General features: G+C 45.6%; 1 protein-coding gene across 2 annotated transcripts in view; it reads right to left on the bottom strand.

Moving 5' to 3' along the window:
- Nucleotides 1-1,903: 1,903 nt before the first annotated feature.
- The window catches only part of TNFSF13 (TNF superfamily member 13), a 129,660-nt gene continuing 112,264 nt past the window's right edge, over nucleotides 1,904-19,299 (bottom strand). For both annotated transcript variants that reach the window (XM_086946058.1, XM_086946057.1), the window contains exons 4-6: nucleotides 13,307-13,425; nucleotides 10,362-10,509; nucleotides 1,904-4,099 (exon numbers count right to left, since the gene is read on the bottom strand). In XM_086946058.1, the coding sequence (XP_086802184.1) occupies nucleotides 3,990-4,099; nucleotides 10,362-10,509; nucleotides 13,307-13,425 (377 nt within the window). In that variant the 3' untranslated portion in view covers nucleotides 1,904-3,989. The remainder of the gene's footprint in view (nucleotides 4,100-10,361; nucleotides 10,510-13,306; nucleotides 13,426-19,299) is intronic.

The raw sequence follows: 19,299 nt of genomic DNA, 5'->3' as shown, positions 1-19,299 counted from the left end.
ATATGAAAAAAGGATCCCTCACTCCCACAGCCCATCTTGCACAGTGAGGACTCCGCCCTCCCTATTTTGTGTAGGAGCACCTGTGCATAGCAAGTCCTGTGGAGTCTTTTTAATTGGACCAACCTGAACCGCACCCTAATAGCCATTTCTCGTGGGCCCTGGAGAGCCTCCGCCCATTCGTCATCCTCAAAAGCACCCAGGTCCTCTTACCATGCTGACCTCAAGGACCCAATACGGCAGGAGAATTATTTATTAATTTCCCATAGATCAGTGACACTCCTTTGTGCGGCAGGGCCTCGGTCAAAATTCGGTCCTCCAGGGGAGAGGACTCAGGCAACTGCTCACTCTACGGCAGATGACACCGAAAATGTAAATGTAAATTGATACTTGTATAGCGCACTACTCACCCGCAAGGGTCTCAAGGCACTTGTACGAATACCGCTGTGGAACCCATCCTGGCTTTCCCTGTGAGGCGTCCACTCCTGGGCACCCCCAAGGTGGAGGCCAGGCATCCTTAGCGTTGTGGGGGCCGTTGTGGAGATTAAGCAAGCTATTGCCCAGAGTTGCAGAGTGGGACTCCATGATTGGAATAGGCACCGAGGCGAGAATTATCAGGTCCGTGGAATTTTTAGCCCAAGACCCGCCGAGGCGGGGAATTGAACCCTGGTCCCGGGCTAGACCTCTGCATCAGGGTCTGCCGCTCTAACCATTGAGCCAGACTTTTCCAGCGTGTCCCAACTGTATATGTCGGAAGCACTAAGACTCCATCAAGTCGAAATCACCCTGCAGGTCTGCATATTTTTTATGTAGGCTTGATTCCTCCAGACGTCGCCCAGATGTTCTATGCCAAGGAGCACCCATTTCCGAAACCCCTTCAATCTCCCTATTTCTAACAGGTGTATGCTGCACCAGAGCGGCGTCATACCAGTACGTTTTCCCTTCCAACCCAGGAACCTGGTGTCCTCCTTCTATATATAGACTACTGCCTGTGTACGGCCTGGTCGGCGAGCCTTACCCACAGCTCCATAACTACACTCCTCATATCCACCCCGGCCCATGGATGCTCTGTCTTCCCTATACGCTGGGTCTTCACTGTCAACAAATGCCCAGTCATTCACGACCAGGAGGTGAGTTGCCCAGAAGTATTTCAGAATGTCAGGGATTGCCAATCCCCCATCATAAACCCCTCGCTGTAATTTAGCCAGTGCTATAGTAGGGGTTCCACCTTTCCTCAACAATCTACACACTTCATGGTCACGGTCAGGGTACGCTCTGTTCTGCTCACAAAGAACCGCCGGCCTCTTCGCCACAACCAGTGGATGAAGGAATCGTCCCTTTATTGGGATATCCCACTAGGGCTCTGTCTCCGGCTACGACAGCAACCTTCTATAGACCCAAGGGTTCCTTTTTTGTGGTTGACATATCCTCTTCAACATATGCAGATAAGCATGTGATACTTTGGCAATCTTGTTAATGTGTGGGGTAAATGTGAGTGCAGGATCAATCATGAATCCAGAATACTTGACTGATGGTGCAGGAGCAGCTGAGAAGCCATTGGCTAATGGAAAGGTTGCAGGACTTTTTTTTACATCATGTTGACTATGTTCCAGGGCAGAACACTTATGGGAGGTCGAACGAAAAGTTTTTAGTGGAGAAAGGTATAATGGTTGGCACCCCTCAAGGATTTTTACCTTAGCACATGAAGAGCATGTAAGGAAGACTTTATCTACAAAAGGTGGTACTGAAGTCCCACAATAGATCATAAAGTTGATGTTTGGGTGAAGAAAAGCATACAAATTGAGTAGAAAAACGCTCTAGAACCGAACAGGGTATGGGAGGAAAAAAAGATATGCATTTTATAGATCTAATGTAGTAAATTCAAAGAAACAAAACATATGCCATATTTTTGGTATATGTTTATTCAATTAAATTTTGGGAGACAAAGTTTACCTTTAAAATTAGTAACAGATAATGGGGTAAAGTTTACATCCAAGGAAATTGAGACAGTCTTGCAATCAGATGGTATAAACAATCTATGTACAACCCATACTGTCTCAAAGCAATGGGCAAATAAAAATAATGAATACATTAATAAAACAAACAATACTGGTGGCTTTGACAAATAAAATGGAAATTGATATGTTCATATGTGTGAAACAAATGCTACATTTTACTCTGTATCTCATTTTCCCATGTCGTCTGATTTTGCATTTTCTGATCTTGCTCCATTTTTTTGACTTTGCATGGTTGTTAAAGAAGAGGGCTATTGTAATTATGCCATCTTGCTTCAAGAGGGTGTAGAAGGTTCAGAGGGTGGTTTGAGTTCACTTGTCATTCTTGAGATCTACTGTTCCCTCATTAGGTCTACAAGTAGTTGTGTTTGTCTGGGCCTACAAGAACTGGTTTACTCTACAGAGGGCTCCCTGTTGGCTCATGTGAAGGTCTTCCTTGCTATACTTTTCATCTCCATTGTTGGTCCACACTGAATTGCTGACTGTCTCTAGATATTGATGGAGCCCATTCCCGCAGTCCGGTGAAGCCACATTTGTCTTTCATAAGTGTACCTTCGTGTAGTATTCCCCACACCTGCTGTTTTCAATTTTGCCTGATCCTTTCTAAGCATCTCTTACCACCCCTTTTACCTTTTTTTAATGCAGAAGTACTCTTTGGGAAAGGGCCCAATGCTCATGAACCTTTCGACTTGAGTAAATGCTTTGTAAAGTCCCACAAAACCAGTATTTTTGACTTGGGTATCAAATTACTAACTAAAATTGAACTTTTATGTTGCAAACATTTTTGAAAATTAGGCCCAGTGATGTTGACAAGACAGACATAAGAGCACAAACTGTGATGAAGCGAATGTGGATGGGTGTCTAGAACTACCCTCCCCTTTTAATCCCAGTTTAAGGGGAAGTTCTGCTTTGATATAAATATAGTTATATAATTTAGAGTTCCTGCCTGTGGGCCTGGACTCTACTTTGAGATAACACGTCTAGGGAAGAAGTGCTATGTCCAGTGTTGCTCCAGGAAACCACAAAAAAGACCTAAGTGTGATTAACACTTGGCGGCAGTAGAAGTCCAAGTCCTTGCTGATACGAGAGAAGAGGGAACAGGGAGGAGGAAGGGAGAAAGCGAGAAAATAAGGGGTAAAGCGAGTGAATGGCACAGTGTAGAGAAGAGAAAGAACTCCGGAATAGTGCAAGGATGTTTGTTGCTCCAGGAACTATTGCATTTTGACACTGTTGGAAATGCACATTTTTATGCATTTTATTAAAAAGGTGACCCAAACCTAGAAGGGTGCTGTAAGTCTGCTGTATTGCCTATTATAATGAAATGTTGTCCCTTAGTAAATTATTGAGAAAGAGGTAGAACTTGTACAGTGAAAGAAATAAGTAAAGTGAGTGAAAAAGTAGAGTGTGTTGAGGGCGGAAATTGGAGTAAAACCAGAAATAACCATAAAACCGATAGGAGAAGATCCGCTTGTTCGCAAAACTTCCCTTTCGGTTCCAGGGCCCCACCGACCACCAGGACATACGGCATGTGGGTGCCTTTCACCATATCACCTAGAGACCAGCCAGAGCAAGCATGGGCACTGAACCACTTCTGACATCTTGAACTCCTCTTATGTACTGTCCAGGAACTCAAGAGTTTGCGGCATAGAAAAGAAAAACACCTCAAACGTCCTTCTTCAATCTGCTTTGGCAAGAGAAGTCTACTCTCTCCTGTTCTAGCCAGGTGTTAAGTCCCCAGAGCCAGGCAGAATGTTTATGAGATGGGGTTCCATTGGAATTCCACGTGGTCACAGGTTCTTTAGTGGCTATCTGGCCGGTTGTTTGCCATGGGTACTGGGCATTTCCAAGTGCCACTGTTAGACAGTACACACCCTGGCCTTTAGTAGTTCAGCAGGAGAATCCTTCTTCACCAAGGTGGCATAACATTGTACTTCCTGGACACAGGTTAACACCAGGTCCCTTCATGCACCTCCTCGATTAGAGTTTCACCAGTCCCAAAAATGTGGCATCGCCACTCATATCGACAGAGGCATTCGTCCGTGGAATGTGCAGTCGGATGACATCACCTTTGTGAAGCTTGAAAACACCTGCAAATGACAATACAAAAGGAAGACATTAAGGACAAGTGAGGAAACTGAGGAAACTAAAGCAGAGAGGACAAATGGGTATTCAGTCGATATGCTTTGCTGTTGTTACTGCTAAGAGGTATTACCTTGACTTGGAGCACAGGGGAATTCTACTCACCGACAACAGGGTCAAGATTCATCAATGCACTCATGACACACAACACTGACACTGACAATAAATCTATGCTGCTCACAACATTCAGAACCTCAAGTGCTGCCTTGACCTTATCCAGAACTGGATGGCTAACACCTACCTGAAGCTTAGTCCAACAAGATTAAATTCCTTCTGTTGGATGTCAACAGCAAACAGTCACAAATTCAAGCCTGGCTCTCCAAAAATAACCGTTACGGCTTCACCCCTCATCCGACAGCCAACACGTTCCCCCTAAAAGCCTGCAACATCTTCAAGATCAGCAGCATCACATACAAGGCTTGCGGCATGATACATGTGCGAAAAATTCACCATGTCATATAAGTGCCTTTTGACAGGAGTGGCCCTGGAGGTTAGAATGGTGGAACAGGGGACAGGATAGGGGGGCAGTCAACAGATGACGAGGGAAAATTAAATAAAGAAAATAAAAAATACACTTACCTCGCGCTCGCCGCTTTGGCGATGCAGCAAGCGCAAGGTAAGTGGTTTTCTTTATTTTTGAGATATGAGAAGCCAGGACATCACTGGAATGGAAACCAGGAATTTTAAATACGAAAAGCCCAGAAGGCAGGCATTCTCCACCTGCAGCCCCAGGATCTGGACTTCAAAATAGGATGGCACTTGAAGTTGCACATGCCAGTAACTAAGCAGTACTTAAATCTACTATGGTGTATTTTATGTGTGCGCTGCTAACAGTGCCTCAGCAGTCAGTGACCAAGAAACAATTTTGTATAAAGGCGAGTGAAAGAGACAAAAAGAAGCATAGTCCTCTCTTGCTATATATATCCAAACAAACCTGACTCATTAGCTGTCACAAAGAACACCGGCACCAGATGTCTTTTTCTGTGCAATCAGTTTTTGTTTATTCTGTTTGTACCCCTATATGGCAGTCACAGCAACGCGTTTTTGGTCTTACAAAGACCTTGCTCAGACCAAAAGTGCACTGTCTCTTTTTCAGATATACATATGTAGAAATAAATGATGTACTCAACATGATTCATAAAAATATAGAAAGGTTACTATACATATCCCAAAGTGGTGCAGACAACGAAGAAATACGATTCAAATCATATCCACAAATGAGCTTAAGAAATAATACTTTCATTCCTTCAATTGTCATAATTCATTCTGACATTATCCATATTTAATTGATTACTGGTGCCAATTAGAAAGCTAGGAGGAGAACCAGTGAAAGACAGTGCCGGTGAAGACTCCAGGGTGCGAATTTGGGTGGGATGGTCGGTTCTGTCGAAGGCAGCAGAAAGGCAGCAGCGGTTTCTTTACTTGGGTGGAGGAGTGTCGCCCCCGCCCGCTGTGAGCCTCAGAGGAAGCATTGTATTTTTCTGACATGCACACTGACCGCACTGCAGCAGTCTGAGCCCAGAGATGGGGCGGGGGGGATGTCCTCTGCTGCAGTGGGTGGAATCCAAAGTGCGCATGCCACTTTGGGTGGCTTTCTTGTGTTGGCCAAAGTGACATGTTATGTTACTTTATTTTTGTATAGCGCAAATCACCACTGGTCTCTAAGCGCTTTGAAAAAAAGGAACACAACAAATAATCACTGATGATCCGCCTGCTGCCGAGCTGACCGTTTAGATTAAGGCAGTTGCCTTTTTAAACAAGTGGGTCTTCAAGGCCTTCCTAAAGGGGAGTAGCACCGGTTCCCCTTGTAAAGTTTCCAAGAGCTCGTTCCAGATTTGGTGAAGGAGAACCGACAAAGCTCTACCACCTTTGGATTTAAGTTTAAATCTTGATGGGGCAAGCTTGAAGGCCTTGGAGGAGCGCAAGGCCCTGCCTGGGGTGCACCTTACCTGTCGATCTTTAATGTATTTAGGAGCATTCCCATAAATAGCTTTGTGGGCTATGCAAAGGCACTTGAATTGCACTCTATGTTCAATGGGCAGCCAATGCAGTTTATGTAAAAGGGGGGTAGCTCGTGTTCTCCTCGGGAGGGAGAAGATGAGCCTGCACACTTTGAAGCTCTCCACCTGGCTGCTATTTATTGCATTTATTTAAACAACTTGTAAAGCGCACAAATACCCATAGGTGTCTCAGTCTACAGGGCCTGAAGAAGTGTCCAGCCAGCCCACTCCATCAAATCCTAGCGCTGCTCTCACAACATGAGAGCAGCACCATGATTTGTTAAGGGAGTTCTCTGGGCCCATGCTGGAGTGGAAAAAAAGATCGGGAAGAGCGAGGAAGTGCATGCCAGGTAAGTGATTTTCTTTTTGTTCCTCCTGCCCTTTCTTCTATCCCTCTCCACTCAGCGGTTTTCCCACCCCCACCACCCCAGTTCCAATAGCTTGCAGCCACCACTGCCGAGAGGCCCAGCAATATCAGGAGACCAGGGTCATCTAAGTTGTACCGTCTGTCATCCGGGGTTTCTCAGGGCTCCACCCTCAGCCCGCCTATTTTTAAATGGTACATAAGACCTCTAGCAGACCTGGTGAAAAAACGCGGCCTCAAACTTCTATCCTATGCCGATGACTCTCAGATCTTTGTCTCCCTGTCTTCCCAGGAGAATAAGAGTTCAGTGACACTGAACAGCTGTCTTACTCAAGTCTGCTCTTGGATGAATTCCAACTTTCTTAACCTAAATGGAGAAAGACTGAGGTGCTGGTGCTGGGAAACCTCCTCATCTCTGGGGCCCGCATTTATGGCCTGAGGTGATAGGTACCCTACCTGTCCCAGTAGTCAAAAGCCTAGGTGTTTGGCTGGATGCAAATCGTTCTATGAGTTTTCAAATCTCTAAAGTGGCGGCTCCCTCCTTTTGGCATTTTGAGATGGCTCAAAACAACTTAGGGTGCCTTCTGTTTTTGGCCCAACAAACTGTCATTCAGGCCCTGGTGATCTTTAGGCTTAACTACAGCAATATCTTGTGTCTTGGAGTAACAAAGAATGTCCTTAGACGTCTGCAAAAAGTGCAGAATGCAGTGGCAATGCTTCTACTGCATCGCCCTAAGCTCTATTCCACCACTAACCTGCTCTGCGAACTGCACTGGCTCCCTGTTGAATGTCGCATCCAATTCAAGACACTCTGTTACGTACACAAATGTCTTTCGAACTCTGTTCCCTCTTACTTAAGACCTGTGGTGCTTCTTATACTCCTGTTCGTTCTTTACGCTCTAGCAACTCAGACCTTGCAGTTGTTCCGAGAGTTAAGAGAGCCAGACAGAGAGGTTGAGCCTTCTCTTTCTTAGGCCCAAAGTTATGGAATTCCCTCCTGGCTGAGTTGAGATCATGTTGCTTGCTCTCTGCTTTGTGCAGGAAACTCAAAACATGGCTCTTTTAATCCTTGCCATCTGTAGCAATTGCTTCTCTGTTCTTGCTACCTCATTGTAGCATAGCGTTGGGAAACCCTTGGTCGGGTAGCCATGCACTGTACAAATCTGAATAATAATAATAATCTTCATCAGTGGTCCAGAGGACATCAACTACGAAGTGTAAGGTAGTGGTTTCCTTCATGTGGTGTGGACTGAAGCCAGACTGGTAGTCATGCATATTATGGTTAGCACTGACGTGATCTTAGGTGAGTGATTGGCTGGTAGTTAGCACACTCATTAAGGTCTAGTGTAGGCCTCTTTAGGAGTAGGAAGATCTGGTCTGTCTTGAGATCTTCTGGGAAGATGCTCTGGGTGAGGGAGGCAGTGACAATGGTAAGTGGGGTTAGGAGACCTTCTCCAGAGAGAGCGCTGAGGAAGAATAACACGAAGGCGTTATCTTCATAAGAAGTGGCTTTGGAGGAGTTGAGTCTGTTGGCTTCAGGGCTCCAATCCCTGTCAAGCACTCCCTTGCACTCTGCCTAGGTTCTCGCCATACTAACACCAAACATACATATGTGGAAGGGCAAATCAACACCTCAAATTTAAAGCTAAAACTGTTGCAGCATAACACTTTAATTTACAAAACACCATATGCACTCCCCTAAACTAATTTTAATGAAGCTGCACTGGGATAATAGTAAACTGGATTACTCCTGTCAGTTCACAGCACTAGAAAGAAAACAATGATGTCATCACGCCACAGAAACCACGCCCACCCCGACTCCGATGGCAGATGCCTTTACCTTCGGCTCCGCATTCGGCTCTTGACGGGCGCATGGAGGGGCGAAATAGGTACACGGCCTGATTTGTCCACGGAAACTGTAAGTACATCCTGGCCTTTCGAAAACGAAACGCGACCGTTTCTACCTTTTCACTGGAGCAGCTGACTGGTACCGACGAGCATACCACCGGGTACTCAGCTGATCCATCTTCCTTTTCATTTACAGAATATGTTTTCTCTACTGTGGCCTCCCTTCCCTCTAAACCCGTGCAGGCAAATTAACCCCTGATTAGGAGTAAGCACGATTTACTTACATTTTGTGTTATGTGTAGTGTCTGTACTGTATTGTCATGTTTGGATCAAGTTGTAGCAATAGCACGTCGGTAATCCTTTTCAATCCTAAGGATATGAATGCTGCTGAATCACGCACCTTTAGTCTAAGAAAGCAAGCGGTAAACAAGTTACGCTCTTTCACAATTCACACTTACATTGATAGGTGTGCCAAGAAACAATACTAGTTTCACCAAATGATAATGTTTCTCAACTCGATCACCACAATTGCAGCTGATTAGTCCGCATTAACTGATTGTGGGATGATTCACAGAAAGAGCAGATTCCGCCACTTCACTACATTGCAGGCACGCAACTAGTTTTGGTGACTTATACTTTCTTTTTCTTTACAGGTTTTTTGCTATTGTTGTAACCACTTTTGGGTTACCTTTCTCTTGCCCTGTAACTATTTTTGTTACTAGGGAACAAAGGATTGCAGGTATGGCAGGGCGTTAGTGTACCCTGACCACCCATTTCCTTTTCTGGTCCTGAAGAAAAACCGGCATTTTCCACGCGGTTTGAAACATGTAGACCTTGCACACATATTAAAGATACATTTGGTCATAATAAATCCTTTACTGTATTGACACATACACTGTTTTTATTATTGTCCAGTAGTCTTAAGAATAAAGTTTTCACATATAAGCCATACCAGGACAATTTTTAACTCACTTACTTCTTTTTCTTGCATTCATCACTCACATACCCGCTCCACTGTATTTCAGGTGTCGCAGCACACCTTGACGGCATTCAGCCCCTCCTGGTGGCCCCGATGATGAAGCATGTCACCGACCAGGTCGGTGAGTGAGGGGTTTATTAAAAACAAAGAAGGACTTCTTCTTTTTTCTCATTAGAATTTCATCCCACCAAAATCGCTCTTTGAGCCTTTTGTTATGGTGGTACTCCTCCTTTTGTTTTATAGTTACCTATCCCAGGGGATCAGGAGTAAGTACTCTTCCGTCCACCCAGGTGGATAAAATCCCTTTACTCTCCCTATTTGTTAATAATATGTCTCACAGAGGCCCCCAAAGACACTCTCTGATTTTTCATTAACTCTACTCACACTACACACAACAAACCCACATCCTTACTAATGAAGTATTCAGAATACTACTCGTCTGCCAAAACAGTTTGGCACTTCGTCACAGCAATGAGGCACTAAAGTAGCACAATTACATTCAATACAATCTGTAGTAACTTAATACAGGCTTTGAAAGGGGTCATCTCATCTTAACCACATAAGCTAAATGAAAGCAACTCAATTGATAATAAGTTAGGGTCTTAGTAGGTGGCTTGTCTTAATGTATCATTCAATAATTTGACTTACTTGGCTGCTGACTGAACTGGCGATGCAGAGCCATCACCTGGTGGAAAACCTAGGGCCATATTATCAAGAACGGGCGTAACATTATCGCCGATTTAGCGGCAGGAAACAGCCGCTAAAGCGGGGATAAGGGGCTTGATATTATGCCCTAGAAAATTCCAATAGAAGCCCAGGTTTGATGTCCTTCCCACCAGATCCTGGGCTTCTATTGGAATTCTCTAGGGCATATTATCAAGCCCTTTATCGCTGCTTTAGCGGCAGTTTCCTGCCGCTAAAGCAGCGAAAATGTTATCGCCCATTCTTGATAATATGGCCCTCAGAGTTTTCCTATTCAGTGGGGCGGCCTGGAATGGGACGGTGCTCCTAGGACTTACCTCCACTGTAGCAGCTATTGTAGGCTATCTCCTCAATCCCAGGCATACTCTGAATGCAACGAAAGAGCTTCTCCGCCTTGTCAGCATCTCCCTCCGGCCACCGTGTGACTATGTGACCCATGATGAAGGTGTTGTCATTGTACAGAACCTGAAAAGGACCAATCGGCAAGTATCAGCTAGAGTGAGCGGGTGAGATGCTCCAGTTAAGAGGAACTTGAAATGTTTGCATGCGTCTATCATGGCCATCAACAGGGTTTTCCAGCTTATGGCTAGTAAGGGATGGGAAGTAGTTTCAAATTGATGTCTTGTCTTACACCATATACTATGGCCTTACCGGAAATTTAAATATGCCAATTAGGAGTTAGTCGATTCTGCCAAGTTTCACGGGACAGACACATACATTGGAGACTGGACAGCAGTGCCTCGGTGTGCAGAGTTAAAAAAAAAGCAGCATCAGCCACAGAAAATGGAGGTGGCCATTATGTAACAGGATCCACACACAGCTGTCTCTATACAAATGTGCCTTGACCTTTAGCTCTACTACTATTCCAGCACGTAGTGGAGCCCACACAGAACTCGGCCAATGCATCGCAGTACTGACCTGCAGCGCTCCTAGCTATTTCCATATAAGGACACTAATGCACAGCCGGGTCAATGTACCCCAATTCTAAGCCTTCATTTCCTATACTGTGACCCAAATCATGCTTAAGCGAATGCAGCTGAACAGCGACCAGCATCACCCGCTCCTATTCCAGTACTGGGGCCCGTAAACACAACTCAGCCTATAAATCTCTGTCCTGATCTGTACCACCTGCTGCTCTTCGCCCACTGGAACCCATCCCTCGCTCTTCTAGTGCACCTCAATCCTGACTTGCAGCACTCCCAAGCTATTGCAGTACTGATCCCCAAAACAGCTTTTGCCGCTGCACCTCCTTGCTCAGTTCCAATACACAAACAATTCCCAGGCGGGAGAACATCTCTCAAATTGGTGGACATTAAGTCCTCCACCACCCTGTAAAACCCAAAATCAGGCTCCAAGTCAAAAGGTAGACATCTGACCGGGTGAAGGAGAGCAAAGTATCTGCCTGATGCAATAACTTCAGTTGGCTTGAAACTAGAATTTCTCCCACTCAGTTTTCCCACCAAAACTAACATCTTCAGCTGGACCTCATCCAGCAGCTTTCCGACTTTGAGAAGACTTTGCTGGATACACTGCAGCTTTACCCTGCTGGGTGATTTCGACTTCCATTTCAGAGATTAATTGGCCTGATTGAGGGTTTAGCGGATGAGTGCAGTTCATCATGGTGGCCAAGAACATTACTTCCGCCCCCCTGATGGACTACCCAAGGATTATCTCCTTACATTGTAAGGTACAAAATATTTGGGTGTATGGCAGCCATCAGTTTCATTAAACTTTTCCAAAGTTTTTGTTTTTCAAAAAACTAGTGGTGAGGGATAAAAAAAAGGACATTACACGTTTCACCCTAAATAGGTGCGCGGTGTAATGTCCTTCCTCCATTGGCCCTTATTTCAATGGAGGCGTAGCCAATAAGGATCTGTCGACCGAAAGCTTAGGGCCCTACTGTGTCTAAATGAGGGTTCGTCGGCAGGGTACTTGGTTGCATTTACAAGACAGTAGCCTGCCCTCCAAACTATGAATCAGACCCCTAGTCACAAGGTAAAATCTGCCACCGGAATGACCCACTTAATGTATCCATCCCGTATCCATCGCAGTTAGCCTGTAATTGTGCCTCAGTCCCGGTCAACAGCGAGCAGTGGCTTTTAACTGGTGCTTTACTTTTTCTTGGCACTTTTTACCTTAATTCTTTAAAAATTCCCATCTACAGTGCCTCTTATTGTATTTTTGTTGTTTTGGTGTCACTTTAGACTTTCAATGTGTCTCTATTTTGAGAAACTGGTTGTGTGATTTTTATTGTGTTATGTTTTGACTTTTGACTGTTTTGTTGCTGCTGTATACGTTACACATTTTCCTAAGTTAAGGCTGTCTGCTCTGTGCCATAGTTAATAGGCGGTTGGGCCCAGGTTTAAATCACTGAAACTGTGTTTTAGAAGTCTGTGGCCTTATTCCTTGTGGTGGATCCACACACAGTGGCGGCTCCCCTGCTCAGGCGGAAAAGCGTCGCCCACTGCTATTTGATCAGTGCAAAAATAAAAATAAAATGATAATAACAAGACATTATTATCATGTTTTTTTTTCTGTGCGGGACTGGAGCCAGCCAGGTCGGTGCAGGGCTGAGCAAAGTGAGGAGTAGTTTGCACTCCCTAAGTGGGCATGCATGTTTGGCCAGCCCGCTTGGGTCAGCCAAACATTTATGCGCACTTAGCATGTTCTCAATCTGGCTGTGTTGCACAGCCCAATGCAGAACATGCCCAGGCTCCCAAGCACTGCTGAGCGGCAAAGCAGGCCGCTCAGACCAAGCATGACGCTGCTCATGCAGTGTCATGGTTGGCAGGGAGAGTCTGCTTCCGATGCTGCCAGTGCAGGCAAAGAGGACGGAGGAGAGGCATGCAGCGGCAGCAGTAACAAAGGGAAGGTAAGTCTATTATATTTTGTTATCCATCCCCCCCGTCTCACCATTCCCATCCCAAGGCAGCCGCCGCCACCCACACTGATTCTAATAAATAACCTACTTTCTTATAGATCCTCTATTAGAATATTAGAGCTACTTCAGGGCAAGATTGAGGCGCATTGGCAGACCTGCAAGTGGAGTTTATTTCTGGAATAGCAGGCGTGGTACAAGTCAGTAAATAGGTTCAGGGGCTGAGTTGTTTCTATGGGTCCAGGTATTGGAACAAGGTGTCCTGGAGGTGAGAAGTGACTTGCACTGACAGATCTGCCTTTAGTCTCCCCCAAGATAAGGAATACCAGGTGAGAATTGGGGTACATTGGCAGAACTTGTGGGGCACAGTAGGTTAGGACTCACCTGGCTGTAGACAAGATAGAGGCCACCTTCATCCAGGGTGATGGCTTTGCCCCGGACTTCAAATGCGCTGCCTTGAGAAAGGAAGGGCTTCCACTCCAGCTCTGTCAGGTCTTTCTCATCTAGGCAGAAATTACCCATTAGGAATTCTATCACTCGTGTACTCCCTGCTGGTTATCTAGCAAGGTGCATATAGGAAGAAAAGTGTACATGTAGACATTTAGTTCACACAAAGGTTAGTGACACCAACCCCCAAATATACCGCTATGCAGGATATACCATGGATGATCCACAGAAGGTCAGCACCTACAAAGGATGCTGCACATGTTTTTGTCTAAATCATGGAAATGTATGTTGCTATGGAGCCTACGCTGGTGCCATCTACTAACCAGGTGCTTCAAGGCACTAAAACACATATGGTGTACCTGTAGATCTGGCCAGCCTAGTACCTACCATTATCAGTTCCATTGCGATGGATGGTGTGTGCAGAATTTTCCGCAGAAGCTCCCTGCCCTCACTTAACTGAATCCTTCCTGGTTTACAGGGCTCGCTTCCTGATCACGTGTTTCTTACCTCTGATGGTTGCTAGGGTCAGGGAATGTGCATTATCATACAAAGATCTTCCAGTAAATTTCAGCAGGTCTGACCTTTCAAAATGTACCTTTGGAAATGAGAAGGTGTGTTTCCCTCTCCATACTTCAGTGTGTGGGCTCCTGATTAAAGATACTTACAAGTCTCTTTGTGGTCAGACTTTCACTACTTTCTCCATGGCAGCTGCAGCATGGATGCGCTGATGGTATGGCAAAGGTGCTCCAAAGGTAAGCCTGTCTGCACCTGGACTGGGTCTAGAGCGAGCAACCCTGGTTATCTCCCTACCCACTGCAACCCTGCTCCATGCTCTCAACCCTTGGCTGCCGCTTGCCGCATGGCTGCCACACCGCAAGATACAACAGAAGGAGCGTTCACATGCACCTCATGCAAGTTCTCATGCACTCTCCCACACCCTACAACCAGCATTCCTGCACCAATAGCACGCATCACCCCACCTACTCACACAAACCATTCACCTGTTCATGCTCGCAGACCAAACATAACCCACACAAAATGCCACACTCTCATGCATGCTGACGGAAGTCTGGGACCTAGTGACATTGCTTTCTTCTGACTTCTGTTTCTTCACAGAAACCTGGTTAAATGCTCCGCCTTGCCCTGTATTCCTTTGGCCGTGCCTGACAACTACCAACCGGTCAGACTGGACAGGAAATCCAGACCTTGCGCCAGGGTTGCTATTACATTTTACAAACCTGTTAAGGTTCGAATCATTGAGTCATTAAGAATGACTGGCTGGAAATGTGTATATTTAAACTTGAACTAGAAACAAGTCCTCATTGGAAGGATGCTCAGGGGTCTCCAAACCGGTCCTGGAGGGCCGGATCCATGCCAGATTTTTAAAATTACTACATGTATCTCAATGGGGATATCCAAAAAATCTGGCATGGATCCGGCCCTCCAGGACCGGTTTGGAGACCCCTGCGTCTAGTATATCACCCTCCAGGGTCTAAGAAAGCCATGTGCTGATTGAACGTATCACTCCCCATGTACTTTCTTCTAATAATTACCTTTTATTAGGAGATTTTAATTTCCATGATGAGGACATCCTTAAACTGGAGGTTGACGATCTTTTCAAAGACTTGCAATCACTAAACCTGGGCCAATGTATTACATGCCCCACATATATTGCGGCCAACAACCGGAACAAGGGGACCCTACTCACTGAGGAACCAGGGTAAGTAAATTATTAGCATAGGACAGTGGTTCCTGTGGCATGATAATGTCTGTTTTGATATTTACGTTTTGGGGAGAGGATTGAGCCTAACGGCTAGGGCAGTCGTCCTCGAATCTGGGGAACTGGGTTCGAGTCTCGGCAATGACGCTGAACATCCTGTGATTCTGGGCAAATCACTTAATCTCCCTGTGTCCTCATGTAACGCAACTGGTGCTATGTAAAGCGCTCTGATACCCGATTCGGGTCAAGTTCGAGCTATATAAAACTCCGTAAAATAATAAAAAAATATATATATAATGCGCAATCGTAATATAAAGGGTTAAAGTGATGTCAGAGGAAGAAAAAACCACAAACACCAATGGTTTAGTATATCTTATTCAATGTTTATATTGCAAATTAGAAAGAAGAATATGTACAATGAAGAAACAATTGTGCGTTGTGTCCCCAGTGAAAAAAGGAACCTAAAGTATTGGTGACAAATTTGTGACAATTTCTGTACAAGGTTTCCAAAGTTTTTTCCGAAAGTCGACCATTAAGTATATACATTATAGATAGCTGCTATATCCTATATTGGCTGCCGGTCAGAAAGCGCATCTTTTTTAAGATATGCTGCCTCGTCCACAAAGATTTACTTGCCAGATCCCCTCAGTATCTGCAGGAGAAACTGCATCATTTCTGTCTCCCTCGCACATTGAGGTCCAGCGACAAGGCGCTTTTGCCCATTCCTCAGATTTGTGCCTCAAGATACGGTGACAGAGCTTTTACTTATATACAGCTCCGAGGGCATGGAATCAATTTCCTGGTTATTTTCATAGCTGTGTAGACTTTTTAAGAAATTGCAAAAAAGCTAGTTATTTTAATAAGTAGGTGCAATACATGAAGAGAGCGAGCAGCAATATACATCTTCGGGTGTGATTCGCTGTGCTTTATAAAATGGATACAGCCTAATATAACCTTCTCCGCAACACCGCTCGCTCACCAAACATGCCATGGCGATATGGAACCTCTTACATGACCACCCAATGAAACTGCTCTTCCTCTTGGAAGCATAGCAAAACCCAGCCTCTGCAGTGGACATAGCTAATTCATTCCCACGGGCTACAAGATTGCCAGGCAATGATGTCAGCACAAGTCCGGAGGTGGAGTCACTATCATATTGAAAGATACCATCAGCTGCACCACTTACATGGAAGCCCCGCCAGCTACATGGAACACCTCATGTTTAAGGTACTTAACCGCGGCGGCTTTTCCCGCTGTGCGCGGCGGTTTTGTAAATACCGCGTTACATGACGAGCTCAGTTCGTCATGAGCGCACAGCAGGTAAGCCTCATGACGAGCTGAGCTCGTCATCAGCGCGGAAGGGGTTAAAACAGCCAACTTCTATCCAGGCGGAACCCTCAATTACAGATCACCAGGACCCTGCATCAGTTTTACATGGCACTTCGACTAAGGCATTCAGAACCTCAGCGCCTGGATACCCACTGGGGCGAAAAGCTGTGCTTTACAAGTAACTTCTGATTGCTCGATTGACTCCTCATTATCAATAAACTGAACTGAGGTGGTGGAGTGAGCTAAAGAATGATGATGGATTCAACTCAGATCTGCGACTGGGGGTGAGTGTCTGAAAAGTTTCAGCGCTCCGTCCATCATCTCCTTATGTTTGCTTCCCTCATTATCAATGCCAGCACCTTCATTCTCCTCGGGGAGCTTAACGTTCACCTAGAAGACCGCACTGACCCACACTCTACGGCCCTCCTAGAAAACCTCGGAAACCTTGGCGTCCCCTGCACATTACCAAAACCACACTTTGGACCCCTATTGGACGGGGTTCTATCCTCAATCAGCAACATCACAGTCGATAAGCCAGCAATATTGACCTGATTAGGCCAAGCCCTTGTCAGTTTCAGAATATCCATCCTGCACCACCACATCCCGACCAGCACCGGAACGGCCCTCTGCAGCTGGAAAAGCATCACAGAAGAGGAATGGGTCTTGGCCCTCTACCCACACCAACTCAAGAACACCAGCAACTTGCTGGAAGCCATTAAGAACACAACAGCTTGATCACTGCATGCACCAGCACCCTGTTTCCCCTCCAGTGCAACTCAATAGCAAGAGCCCAACCACAGACCAACTGGTACACAGCACTATCAGCAGACATGGAACACCAAGCACACAGCACTTTCAGATCGCATTGACACTGGCATTAACAGCAGCAAAGATTTTCTCTTTTACCACCTCCAGCAACATCACCACCTTACAAGACCTGTGTAATAAGCACTTGAAATTCTTCTGTAACAAAATCCCCTCTATATACAACAACTTTGACCATCAACCAGACCCCATCACCGTTGCAAATCAACTTCCCATCACAGCTGATGAATGAACTCTGACCCACCATCACCTCCATCTAAATTACTAGTACCATGAAGACCATCCACTCAGGGGCCTCATTTGACTCTTTCCCCCACCACGCCTTCACAAAAGGACTCCTAGCGATCAGTGAAGAACTAACACTGATCCTTAATGCGTCTGTCAACTCAGCCACCATCCCTGACCCCTGTAAACATGCCTTCGTCATGGCCCTGTTCAAGAAACCATCCATTGACTCACCCATGCTTTACAACTACTGAAACATCTTCCTCCCACCACACCTAGTTAAGGTTTTAGGGAAACTAATCAAAGACACCTCACTGACTATCTCAGCAACACCAGCTCCTCACCTCCATGCAGTCTGGAGTCAGGCCGGACACCAGGGCTCACCTGGGTCTCCTATGGGGAAGAGGTGCCTACAATAGTTTTTAATGACCTTACATGGCCTCTAGCAGTTTATGATGACCCATGAGTGTGTACAATGGTAGATTTACAATGGTCTGCGATGGCCTACAACAATCTATGATGGGTTATAATGATTATTCATTAGATTGTACAATGGTAGATTTACAGTGGGTTGTGATATTCAGCAATGATCGGCAGTGGCCTATAAAGATCTAGGATAACTTCTTAAAGCTTACAATAGTTTATTGTTAGATCCTCTACCAACCCTGCAGCAATGGAGGGTCATATATTGCCCTCTCCCTCCCTGTGCACAAACGTATCTGACTTCTTGGAGGAAAAAATCCTGAAAGTATATGCCTCTTTCACAGCTGGGGAGGAGACAGTGGAGCCACAGCAATATGGAAACTGAAATTCCAATGGCACCTTCCAGGATTTTATCCTTATATCTGTCCGAAATCCAAAGATGTAAGTCTGGCTTCCCTGAGGATCCATGCCCACCTAAGCTATTTAGGTCTCTGGCTCACGTCATCAACCCAGTAATAAACCACATTTGGATCACCTTGGTATCCACAGTCACTTTTCCAAATGTTTGGAAACATGCATTCCCACCACCCTTTCTGGTAACACCTAATGGTGACCCTACAGAGCTTGGTAATTACCACCCGATCTCACTACTGGCAGCACCAGAGAAAATGCTCGAAAAACTGGTGCAAGGAAAACTCACCAATTTCATAGATGCACACAACATCCTGCATGACACTCAGTCCAGATTTCGGTCGGGTATAGCACCGAGACAGCATTGGTGGAGGTGGCGCAGTCTTTGAGAATGACTGTAGATACAGGGGCTGCAGCGATGCTTGTTCTTTTAGATCTATCGGCAGCGTTCAACATGGTTGCGCACCCAATTCTACTGGACAGACTCAAACAGCTGGGCTTGCGGGGGCAGTACTCTCTTGGTTCGAGTCCTATCTTAAAGATCGCTCTCAAAGGGTCTTTCTCCAACGGCATCAATCTGAACCCAAGCCACTATGGTGCAAAGTGCCTCAGGGCTCTGTCTTGAGCCCATTGCTCTTTAACACCTATCTGGTGCCACTTTTCACTCTCATTGCATCCTGGTAAGTGAAGGCAGCCTCCTACGCAGACGACACCCAGCTGGTGTTCTCATTTAAGGACCACTTTGTTAATTTGTTTGCAAGACTCAAGGGGTGTCTGAATGACATTGCAAGCTGGATGAACAATAACGGCCTAAAACTAAACGCGGATACGACGGAGGTCCTGTACTTTGGTCAGGATTCCCCTCCCTCCACAGGGTTATGGTGGTGAGCAGAATTGGGTTCACCATCATCACCTGCAAATATAGCAAGGAACCTGGGCATCAAATGGGATACAGATCTGTCCTTCGCGGCCCAGGTTTGTCACATTTCACCTTCTT

This window comes from Lissotriton vulgaris, chromosome 12 (assembly GCF_964263255.1).
Source record: "Lissotriton vulgaris chromosome 12, aLisVul1.2, whole genome shotgun sequence".
NCBI classification, from domain to species: Eukaryota; Metazoa; Chordata; class Amphibia; order Caudata; family Salamandridae; genus Lissotriton; species Lissotriton vulgaris.
This window is presented reverse-complemented; position numbering and strand designations above follow the sequence as displayed.